General features: G+C 34.8%; 1 protein-coding gene across 1 annotated transcript in view; it reads right to left on the bottom strand.

Annotated features, from left to right (window-relative positions):
• TM9SF2 (transmembrane 9 superfamily member 2) overlaps positions 1-13,058 on the bottom strand; it is a 55,758-nt gene that overhangs the window by 28,837 nt on the left and 13,863 nt on the right. Inside the window, exons 3-6 of the mRNA XM_004423139.3 lie at positions 12,149-12,242; positions 6,659-6,786; positions 1,769-1,898; positions 627-751 (exon numbers count right to left, since the gene is read on the bottom strand). Coding sequence (XP_004423196.1) covers positions 627-751; positions 1,769-1,898; positions 6,659-6,786; positions 12,149-12,242 — 477 coding nt within the window. The remainder of the gene's footprint in view (positions 1-626; positions 752-1,768; positions 1,899-6,658; positions 6,787-12,148; positions 12,243-13,058) is intronic.

Below are 13,058 nucleotides of genomic sequence, written 5' to 3' on the forward strand. Positions count from 1 at the left end.
ATTAACTGCCATCTTTTATGGCATGCATTTTTTTACTACCAGTGGCATGAGAAAATGGCTAATTCAACAGGGAGAAGTCATGGAAAAAATGGAAAATTCAATCAAAAATGGATCTCTGATAGGTACTTTCACACTAAAAATATCGACAACTTGAAGAGATGCCCTTTCAATGCTTGTCATATACTGGCATCTAACACTGCATGGAGACTTTCAAAATGACAGCATTAATCAGCTCATTTGAGCCTCTGATGAGTGGTCAAGTTGCAAATATCTGAGGCAATGCTTTTCCATTGTAAAAGGGAACACTATCCCAACCACTCATGTTCTCCATTCCAGGCTGACATGGAAAAGCTGTCAAAACTTCCTGATTGAAAAACAAAACAAAAAGGCACCTTGGCTTGACCACTTACCATGACAGGAAAATAAATATTTGTGTGGTTTCTCTAATCAACTCATAACTCAATAACAAATCATGCTAAAGGGAGTTTTAGTGAAATCAATCCTGAAATGCTAGATTATATGCTAGAAATACTGATTAAGGAAAAAGTTAATTGGGCCTCAAATATTTATTCTTTGGGCCTAAATTTCAGTTTATTTATTTACTTTTTATCTATTTGTATAGTTACCTTTTTGGTTCAAGTTTAGCAGCCACTAATCTTGCTCCCATGGACCCAGTTTCAACAACATGATAGAATATTTTGATGTCAACATGGTTGAAGATGTAAAATGTATCTCTTTCATGGAATTCTGACTGTGGAACAGAACATAAAGGTAGAAAACTGGCTATACACGAGTCAAAACAAAACTTTAAAATGAGCCACAACAAGTAGGAAAATTTAAGCTTGGACAGAATTTTAATCCTTCCCCATAAAAATGTTTAAGTTTTAAACTTAAACTCTTCACAAGCCAAAAATTAACTGGCAGAGGTAAAAATTATGCTTCTTTAATGTTTTAATTCTTACATAAAACTTAACAAGTACCTGTTAAAAAGAACACATCTAATATTCTAGGTTTTCTCTTGTGATAAAAATCAACAAAATGAATTTTAATATATTACATGTTATGAGCATGCTAAATCTTACACATTTAAACACTTTCCTCCATGTAAGCTTGTAACTTCAGACTAATCTAAACCAATAACCTAAATTATTCAACTGTCTCTGGTCAACTCTCACGATAGCATTAACCAATATAACCAGTTGCAAGATCAAGCTTATGCTAACTTCTACTACTAGGTCATATTCATTAAGAGACTAAATCAGGTTGACCTGGTTACACAAAATTTAATTTAATATATATTCCCTAATGATTTTAATTACTTTCTATATTAATGTCTTCACTTTATTATTCTGTTTTTAAATGTAAAAGAATGGCCTCAAAGACAGATATCTTTTAAAAAAGGTATAATACCAAACTTTTACAAAACAGCATTTCATGGACTTATAATGAGGTCTTATTGGCACATCACTATCTGCTTTTTTTATATTTAAGACTTATGAATCTAACTTTAAACAGTGTCAGAATATACAAAAGTCCTAGCCCTTAGCACATAACAGACACTCTCAGTAAATGGTGAACTAAATTTGAATTATTTTAGTTCTAGAGTTAAATTTATATACTGTTAACCTGACTTAAGATATAAGTAGTTGTACTTCAGAACATCTGAATTATACTCACTGGATGAATATAACAAAAATTGGTCAAGACTGACTCCTTTTACCAAAAAGCCACATTTTAAAAAGTTGCACAGAATTTATTATGAACTTACATTAATGACACAGGCATCTTTTGCACGGCCTTTATCTGTAATGTAACAGCCAATAGGAAATCCAGGATTACAGAACCTCTGACCATCTTCAACATCATAACACCACGTTACAGGCATATTATCCACAATCCTATGCACAGAAATAAAAGTCAAGTTAGAATCACCAAACATGACTAACAATTACTGCCCAAATCGGTGTCATTGCTTTGTAAAATTTAAATGTCTATGAATGCCTTAAGATGCCAAAACGACAATCAAAGAATTCTGATGAAATGTGCTATTTCAAAAGTAACAGCATTATGCCAGCATCTGATAACACTGTAGTGAGGAAAAAACTTGAAAGCTTTTTTGATGCGATAAATGTATGTAGGAAAGGGAGTTTTATAAATTAATTTATTGCAATTGCTAATTTAACAATATTACTATCTAGACACCCTTTAAGTATAATTTATTTAACTTTAGCAGAACACTTAAAGCTCTAAAAATGTTCGAAGCAATATATCTAGTTCCTCGGGAACAGTTTACGAAACAGTTTAGAAGCAAATGTCTTTTACTACTCAGGTAATTCAATAAAAAGGAGAAGAATATAATTGCAAGACGTGGGAAAATATTCAATTTAAGGGCCAGGTGAAAATTATAGTATTATCTATTAAAACTGTGTAAATCCAACTTATGTCTAAAAGAATTGCTGCTACAAAGCCAGAGAAACAAATCTTTCAAGTTCTATAGTGAAAAAGAACTTTCTTTTAAAAAAAGGATAAAGGTAAAAAAGAAAGTTCTGTGGCACTGTACTAACTACATTAAAGTCCAAGTATGTGGTCCCCTACGCCCAGAGTGCACTGCAAGATACAAATAAAAAAAATTACTAAAAATATACTAGCTGTATTACAATCATAAGATGACACTCCGGGGCATGTTTTATTTGTTAATTAATGTATGCCTTAGGAAGTAAAATTATGATTCTATATTCACCCAAGGTGTACATTAATGACCTAATAAAACATGTGCCGTCACATTTAAATGCTATTTAACAGTACCCAATGTACCAAATTTTAGAATCACCTACACTATTAAGTTGCTTATTATTATAACCAGCAGGCTAGTAGTTCCCATGAAAAGACCATAAAATATTAGCAGCATAAAAGCAATGCTATATAAAATAAATAATTCAGATTTTCTGGAGGCCTAAGGAATCAGTTAATTGCTTTAATTTTTCAAATAGAGAATGAAGTTTAATCAATGAATATATACTAGCAATATATTAATTGTAATACCTTTATGCTATCATATCAGAGAAAGTACTACATAAAAATTACAGTGCTAGTTACAAAATGAGGAATTAAGGGGCAATTTAGGTTTTTTAAAAGCAAATATTCTAAATTTATCATTTATATAATGCCTTGACACAATAACTTTTCCTAGTAATAGGAAGCATTAAAAAAACAACAAACCCTTGGAAATAAATGCAAAAAAAATAATTTTTAATTACTGCCTTGCTAAGTTAGGGAGTAGTATTTATTTGAACTTCTAACTCCAAAAAAAATTAAGAATCAATTTTCAACTGATATAGTGAAAAAGAGTATAAGAGGAGGACTCAAAAGGATAAAGTTTGAATGACTGGCCCCATATTTTACCATTAAGGACTCCTTTCCATTATTTCTCTCCACCCTCCACGGATTCCATTTGAAACACTTCTGTCAATCAATTTTCATTTATTAATAACTTATTTTCCCAATAAATTAATTAAATTGCAAAAGTTTCTGCTCTAAATGGAGTAACCTATGTTGCTACAATACACTCAGAAAATTGCAGCCAAAAAGCAAAGAAACTCGGCATTTAAGTTGTTCTACATATTTTTAATATGAGTAAACATACTATTCATTAAGATTCTGATTTTTGAAAATAGCTCATCATTTCCCTTTGCTAACTTGGTGGGATCTAGGATTGGAACTCACTCAACTATCTTCAAAGACCCCTCTCTAACCAATAAGCTATAGTCCTGTGGTTCTATGATACTAAAAAATTTAAGTACTCTGATAACTAGTTAAATAATTATACTTTTAAAAATAAAATGTCACAAAGATTTGGAAACAGGCAAGAAGTATAATCACAAACCATGTAGACTATAGTTGAAGGGAATTCAAGTGTCTGGTGCTGGTATCAAAACACTAGTCAGTCTCAGGAATAAAGTTGCTTAAGTAGCTGACAGAGTAGGCCAAGTAGATCCTCAAACTATGTTCTAAAGCCCAAATAAGAATAATAAGTATTTATCAATTTAGATAGGAAAATTAACTATTGTTAATTAACTGACTGTTCTCTATAACAAGAATGAGTTGACATATTAACCAATATCCAGGCATTTTAATCATTTAAAAGACAGCATGGTTAAAATGTTATGGGGAAAAAACTATGGTTCATTCATGTGATACAACTATGAAAAAGAATGAGGTAGATATAGACCTACAGATATGCTTTACACAGGAAAACGCCCATATTTTCTTAGTTGAAATAAGGTGTAGAATAATGTGTACAATATTTCAGTTGTATTATTTAAAAAAGATACACACCTTTTTATATACGTGCGTACGCATAGAAAATCTGGAAACATACATGAGAAACGAGAGTGCTACCTCTGGGGAAGAGGATTAAAGAAGCTGAGGGTGGTAGAAGACTCTTACTTTTTATTTAATATTTTCCTGCACTGCTCACGTTTTTTCACAGGCATGTATGTATTGTTTTATAATTTAGAAAATGATCATGCTCTCCCCAAAATGTCTTAGTGCAAAGGCTTCATTCACAATAAAATTCCATAACAGAACACCATACTTTTTAAAGATCTTTCAGATTTCTAAAGGTTCATGGTATTTTATCTGTCAACTCTGTTATCTATGCTTAAAATCAAATTACATAGTAAAAACTTTCTGAAATAATCAAGGACAGAAATATACTCAATTAATGGTTCAAATAAATTCATCAATGTGAATCAACATTTTCCAAACGTGTAATGAACTTATTTAAGGACTAAAGCCTATTGCCTAGAATGAGCAGACTATGTATTTGTGATATGGCTTAGATTTTTTGTTAATGGATTCAGACTTGAAATCAGAAACTTTTCTGATTCAACTACAAAATCATTATTTACCAGCACTTTTTCAGTCTATTTTTTTAAGCAGAATAGTTTAATTAATTATATAATTATCCTAAATTGTTTAGTAAATTTTACTATCAAATGTTTTTTAACTTTGTAAACTATTCTAAATTATTTATTCTTCTTGTTATTAAGCATCTTGGACCTATGTTAATTGCATCATAAACTAGTCAAAAATATTTCTGAGTACTTTACTGTGAGGAAGCTACTGAAGAAGAACTCCTTCTATTACCTTTAGGAGCAAGACTCTAAACAATATTCTAAGAACAGACAGTAAAAGAGATAGCTAAAAATGACCCCTAGGCCTTAAGAGTCATAGTCAACAAAAGAGCAGCTGTTAGTGTAAATGAAGGTGGACGGGGCTAATATGAAAAGTACTGTAAGAACTGAGCCTTAAATATGATTTTGAAGGTTGCAAAGAACAATTTGAAGGAAAGAGAAAACATCAAGGGAAATTTCAATTACGTACAAATAAGCAAATGTATCCCAAGTTACACTGATTCAGCAATTAAGTGGTACTCTCACAGGAGCTTAGAGGAAAAAAGCTCTTGGCTTACCAGAACTTCCTGTATGCACTGAGAGTCAGATGAGAAAGCAGCTGACACAAGTGTAATGGGAAGTTTCCTTCCTTGTTCTAATGGAGCCCCACTATGGGACACTAGTTTCTACGTGATACGGGTGTATACTACCCAGGTCTGGCCAATCAGAGTGAATCCCCCTAACCACAGACTAGCACAGGGATGGGCATGTGCCCCAAGTTTGCCCCTCCCTAGGACGGACTTTTTTGTTCTATGTGTATGGAGGGAAAGAGGAAGAGGAGCTGAGGGGCAAGATGGAACGAGAGGCTCCACCCACAGTATTTGAGCCACAGGATCTGGTCATGTCCAAACTGAGATCAAGCGTTCCTAACCTCGCTGGGTGTGAGCAGACGGGTCAATATAAGAACTGACAGGGCAAACATTCAAGAGGAAGTACATGAAGAGAGCCTTCCTGTTCACCACCTCTACCATCTTATACTTTTAGTAAGAGGCAAACCATACATAAACTATGACCCCACATAGAATACAGGCATTTGTCAGCAAAACTATCTGGAAGCATAATAATAGTTATACTTGAAAAGTTGCATTTTGAGACCCCTTTCTCAAATTCTATGTTTGAATACTGTATAATAAGTAAATAGTACATTGGAAGCAAAAATAAAATAGTTTTAATTTTTGATTATGACACAAACTGGTAAAGACTTTATTAATGTTACATCATGTTTATAAAATAAAAAACAGGTTACACAAAATACAAGTGTTTTATTTGAAGTAGATGCTATTTACCAAACATCAAAGAAAATTAAAATTTTGTTTTCCCATGGTCTTTTTCATGGCCTACAAGTATAAAATAACAGTATTTTTCTAGAAGATTGATCCAGGTCCTTTCCTCAAAGTGTAAATATGCTCCTGTTAACTAAATATGAATACAAAAAGTGCTCTAGGTACCACATGTATGCACCAAAAGAAACACCAGATATTACAGAAATCTAAGGTTAAAAGATGATACTTTAAGCTGTCAACCTAAGTAATCCTCTGGCAAGTAAAAGTCACTACACTTCATTCTATTACTAGCAACAAAAAAAGGAAATCACTTAATTTGCTATACTTTAAAGAGTCAATGAAGTAATTTATACGTTCAACGAAACAGAGGTTTTATCTTGAAACGGAAAAAGCCCAAAATCCCAAATCTCCATGTCTTACCAGTGATGTTGATAATTCAGTAACATGCTTTTTTTCAGGAATTCTAACTTTTGTTTGTCTTCAGCTTTCTCTGTATGGTATGTTTTCGTACAAACAAGCTTACAAGTCTCCTCCGTTTTAAATGTAAACTGTATTAAAATAAAGTGGAAAGCAAATTAAGAAGAAATATCCAGGTCCTTCACATCTATACCATAAAGAGAGTAAAAATGCTGGTCTCATTACATTAAGTGCATTAATATTGATAATAATCATTTTTAAATTCCTCATAGCTCAATCAGATTTAAATTTCAATCCTAGTCTTTCTTTAGAAACTTAAGTCATCAATCTTTCTTTTGATAAGTAAGTTTTTATTTTTAGTTTTGACAATTTCAATCTACCCACTTTTTAAATGTGACTAAGTTCTAGAAGGGAAAAAAACCCACATGTAGAACAAAATGGAACATCAGTATCTCCACAGTAATGTCCCCTGATCATGTTTTGGAAATTATGGAGTTGAAGGCTTTCTAATAATAAGCAGACAAGTTTTTAAGTCCATATATTCATTCAGTGGGTATTCGTTAAGTGCCCACTATGTGTCAGGTGATGGAGATTCAGCAGCAAGTAACACAGACTGTGATGACACAAGAAAAAGTCAAATTCGGATGTTTAAAAATCAGAGTAAACCTGATTCATTTTACTCATATTTGAAAAGATGGTCAATTTTCAGGATTTTATTTAATAATAAGCTTGAAAGAAACAGTAAAGCTGAAACAAAAATTGTTAATTTTTTAAACCAAAGTTTAAAAACTAAGGATTCCTCCAATTTTGAAGTCTAGGAACTATTTCATGTGTGTAAAAATAAAGATGTTTACAACATATTATATAACGTAGGCTTACTTTTTCAGGATCCATTTATGTATTAATTTTAAAAATATATTTTCTAGTTTTCTGAAGGCTATAATTTACTAACTATACATAGTCCATAACCATATACCCTTTAATAAATTCAAACTTTATTACATATGGTTATATGGTTAAAAAAACAACTTGCATATGTTTCACTTCAAAGTAGGCCATTCTTTTGTACATTACTTACTAAAACCCCTAAACTCAGTTTCTGTGCATCAACTGACAAACATTTCAAGTGTAGCCCACTGCTGCCACCTGTCAACCAATAGTTTAGTTTTGGCCGCATAGCTACTTCTGTAAATACAGCAATATTTGTGCAATTATTTAATATTTTTAACCTTATATGAACCTTATAAGTTCCCTTTTAAAGAGTGGAAAATGAAAAAAGTATACATACTAAGGAATCAGAGGGATAGGTGTCAAAATTAAGCAGAGAGAGACATTATTAGCTACACCAAAAGTGGCCAATCTTAAACTTCAACCCAATGCTTACTGGGTTTAGGCAAGTCAACTGTGTGTTCAATCGTGAAGGAAAATAGCAAAACTAAAGATGTTTAATCATAATAATAAACACTTATTACCTCATGTAATCCTCCTAACAATCCTATGAGGTAGTCTCCTTTGCTGAATCATCCTCATGTTCCTGACCTATTAAGACTGAGTGCCCCAAGGCTCAGTCCTTGGAATTCTTTTCTTCATTATTTCTATCACTTCCTTGGGGATCTCATCAATTCCTGACTTTTTTTTTTTTTTATAATTTTATTTATTTATTTTTTCCCCCAAAGCCCCAGTAGATAGTTGTATGTCATAGCTGCACATCCTTCTAGTTGCTGTATGTGGGACGCAGCTTCAGCATGGCCGGAGAAGCGGTGCGTCGGTGCACGCCCGGGATCGAACCAGGGCCGCCAGCAGCGGAGCGCGCGCACTTAACCACTAAGCCACGGGGCCGGCCCAATTCCTGGCTTTAAATACCATTTATACACTGCTAGGCTGAACCTATCCTCCAAACTCCAGACACATATATTCAACTGTTTACTCAACATCTCTACTGGGATGCCTAATAAACATCTCACACTTAACGTTTCCATAACTAACTCTTTCCCATTCCCCCCCAAACCTGCTATTCCCAGAGACTTTCCCATCTTAGAAAAGAGAAACTCCACACCCCATGTCCCATCCCTCAACAAATTCTGTTGGCCACACCATCAAAACAGAGCTAGTTTCTGAGATTCTGACTGCTTCACAACCCCTACCCCAGCATGCCCATGGTCTGATCCTCTATCAGGTCATACAATATCGTAATGATTGTGAGAGCCTCCTAACCAGTCTCCCGGTTTCTCTCCTTGCTCTCTCAATGGTCTATTCTCAACACAGCAGCCCTAGTGATCCTGTTAAAATCTAAGCCTATTCAAAATCCTCCAACGCTAACCATTTCCCTCAGATGTACAGACCAAAGTCTTTACAGTGGCCCATGAGGCACTATAAGATGTGGTCCCGTTACTTCTTTGCCCCACTTCCTTCTATTCTCTACCTTGCTCACCTGCTAGAACTGCACCACCGTTTTTCTGTACCTTGAACACACCAGGCAAGCTCACATCTTGGAACCTTTGCATTTGCTGCTCTCTTCACTCAGAAAACCTTCCCCCCAGATATTCACATGGCTCATTCCCTCACTTGCTTCTGGTCTTTTGCTCAAATGTCACCTTCTCAGTAAGACTTTCTCTCGCCAATTTAAAACTGCCAATTCTCCATCCACCTTCTCTGACCACCTTCTCTGATTTATTTTCGATGGTTCTTTCATCAGCAACTGACATATTATATATCTTAGTAATTCATTTTGTTTCCTTCTTCTCATCATAATATAAATCTCTCCCACAAGGGCAGAGATTTTTGTCTTGTTCACTGCTGTCTCCCACACCTACCATAGTGCCTGGCACAAGAAAGGCATGCAACAAATGTGTTAACTGAGTGAATGAATGAGTATGAGTGGTTAGACTTGAGAGATTTTATGATTCTGTGAAATGTGGCTCCAGCTTCACATAACTCACACACACACACACAATGTCTTGCACTGTTGCTTTCCTGACCTCAACAGAAGTCATGGATAAAACATGGCAAAGCAAATTTATGGTTTTGTTTTGTTGCTAGTTGTTACCATCGTTTTTACTGCAGATCTAAAATAAGGCAAAATTAGGGGCCAGCCCGTTGGCGTAGCAGTTAAGTGTGTGCACTCTGCTGCAGCGGCCCAGGGTTCGGATCCTGGGCACACACCGACACACCGCTTGTCAAACCATGGTGTGCCGGCATCCCATATAAAGTAGAGGAAGATGGGCACGGATGTTAGCTCAGGGCGAATCTTCCTCACACACAAAAAATAAATAAATAAAATAAAATAAGGCAAAATTCTTTGAAAACAAATGACAAAGAATCAATACTGAATCAATATTGAAAAATATGGGTCAATACATTTATGGTTGGCTTGAAAAAGAAATCTGATCTCTTAACCCCATGTTTCTGTTTACCTATGCCTTGGTCTTAAGAAATGCCTGCTCTGTCTCTTTAAGCTTGGAGCTTAAAGAATTTGTTTTAGCACAGATATTGATCCTAAAAAATTCACGGAAAATGTTAGGTGCACACCATTCTTCATTTTAAAGCACTCTTCTGTTCTTCTATTTTACCTCAACTCCTAAGACAAAATCACACCTGAAAAGCATTTTTATAGGGCTAAAAGAAGGGTCCTTTGCATAAGCAAGGCATAGTCTTTACACATAAATAAATGTACATGAATGGGATCCTACTAAGGAAGTAATTTGCCTTTAAAGTCTGCCCCAAAGGGACAAAATTTCTCCATGGATTTGAAGATTTTGCTGGCCTTCCCTCTGTTTATTGCTATCCCTTACGGGCTGTTTACTACTAGAGACTCCTCTGGCCCTCAAGTTCACTAAGGGTGTTACTGACACTCTTTTCTTCCATCATTTCTCAAGGCCAAGAGAAAAGTAAACAGAAAGATGAGACTGAGAGACCAGAGGAGTATTTTAAGTTGATTGCATAATTTAATAAATATGCCTGAAAATCACCCTTTTATATAAAAAGAATGCAATAACTTTGAAAGTAATCTTTCAAAATATCACATCAAGGGGATGTTACACAACTAATATGCTTGCCCTGCTCAATATGACCCATATCCACACACTGAGTTCCTTGTTCCCCAGTGACTTCAACCCATAGGCCTTCAAATCTACTGTCTTCGAAAAATTAAAAACTTACTAGCATCTTTAGGGTAGAAAATTTCAAATTACAATATTTTAAGAGGACACACTTATGGCGGAAAACTATAAACTTGTAGTGAATTAAACCTGCACAATTATGTGTCTTTTCCCCCAGTGCTTCACAGTGTAGGTATAGTGCTGGAAAGCACAGTGCTGGAGGGAGTAAGATGCTTAGTGGGACTAATCTAGGCTTGGGGATTTGCTGGACAGATGCTCAATGTAATAAAGTGCCAAGGGAGATAGATGACCGTGCGTAGTGAGAAAGCAGGGAAGGTGGCTAACTATGGGGTTTAAGCCAAAAAGAAGGATTTGACACCAAGAGAGGGTGCTATTAGGCTAGAGAATAAAACTAGGGGTCAAGTTAGAGCCACTAAAATGAACGTGCTCATGTGGACAGATACCCAAGGTAGAGAGTTAAAAGAAAAATGCAGAATAATATGTTAAAACATAAATAAGTAAATCTAATTTTTACATATATTGTAAGTGCATGGAAAATTTTAGGAAAGGTTAACAAGAAACTGTGATGTAGAAATGGGGGAAAGAGACTTACTTTTCATTTTATATTCTTCTGTACCATTTAATTTTTTATATGGTGATACATTATTATTATAAACTAGTTTCATTTTTCTAAAAGAGAGACATGCTATTCTTTGTGCAGCAGGAGAGCAGATATAAAATGAACAGGGGACCGTGCAATGCAGAAGAATAATAGGCTTAACAGATAATAGATTTAAGCGCTAGAATAATTCTGGGTGATGATGTATATATATATTAAAGAGAATATCTTATATTGTGCTTAGTTTGGTTTAACTGATGTCCTGAAAACATATCAAAGATGTTCCAAAAATACTTTTAATAGGCAAAATAGAAAGGTTAGCTTCCCAAAAACCCAGTGGGGAGCCCAAGTAGTGCTATACAGTCAGACGTTGGTTAACGACAGGGATACGTCCTGAGAAACATGTCGTTAGGTGATTTTACCCCTCCCAAAGAGGGGAAGAGATGTGGAGCAGCTAGGGCAACTTTTCATGACTGAAGGCTGGGTCCCAGGTCCCTCTGTAAGGTGAGGCAGGAGCTCTGAGAACTGTCCTTTAGGCCACCACCCTGTCATCTGTAACACTGGCAGCACGAATGTTCATTAAGACAAACTTATCCACGACATGTCATGGGAATGGGAGGGATCCTTCTAAACTGTGAATTTAAGAAATTATTCCTAGATGCAAAAGAGAAACGAATTCCTCTTTAGCTATGAGAGCTAAGTTATCTCAGGCTTTTCTGTAAGGGAAAAAATAAATAAATATGCAACTAAATAACTTATGTAACACTGAATACAAACCTTATATGGTGAAGGTTCAATTCTTTCCCCGAATAATACCTGACCAAGATTCTCAGATGGGCGTTTTCCTTCTGATGCCTGGCAAAAATCAAACCTGAAAGAAAGAATATTTAAGTTTTTAAACATAAAAGGAAACAAATATTAAGCCCATAGCCAATCTTGAGGGCAGACTAGGTACTGATCATCCCAGCAGCTCTAGTAGACGAATAAGAAATATATTCATACTGCAAGTTCCATGTACCAAATCTGCCCAAAACAAAAAACAAAACATCTGAAAATTATGCCTGAGAATGCTTTGATTTCTAAATATTAGTTTTATTTAAGATGTATACTATAGAATTTTTTAAATTGCACATAATTTATCTTTGTTCATTCCAATGATAAAATTATTTATGTCTTTATTCTTCAAGTGAATTTTGCTTAACTTATCTCCTTTTGTTATAATTTTCTAATCCAAATCTTTACTTAACAATGACATTTCAGGAACATGTGTCAAATTTACCTGGGATCCTGCCTCATCCCAATACACTGGCCAACACATCCCAACATGAGAAACATGACTAGACAGACCCTGTGAGAACAGGGAGCTATGGAGAAGCAATAATCAGCCACCTATAAGCTTCTCTCTGTGTTTTAATTCCCTTGAATTACTAACCACATTTTAATAAAGTTTTGTTTAAACAATTACAGCCTAATTTCAGCTTTGCTATAGAAAATTAAAGGTTCTGTGTTTACCCTAGAATAATATGGGAGTACCTGAGACCAGTACAGTAATGGTTACAGATTAGGTTCCTAAGAGGAAAATGAATCTCAGGTGATAAAAAACTGGGGCTGGGAAGTCCCCAAATGAAGACTCTCCATCTACTGGATATAAGAGATCCACTGAGTTTTCCCAGGAATATCCACAAAG

The sequence above is a fragment of the Ceratotherium simum genome, chromosome 10 (assembly GCF_057802395.1).
Source record: "Ceratotherium simum simum isolate JZ-2026a chromosome 10, ASM5780239v1, whole genome shotgun sequence".
Lineage (NCBI taxonomy): Eukaryota > Metazoa > Chordata > Mammalia > Perissodactyla > Rhinocerotidae > Ceratotherium > Ceratotherium simum.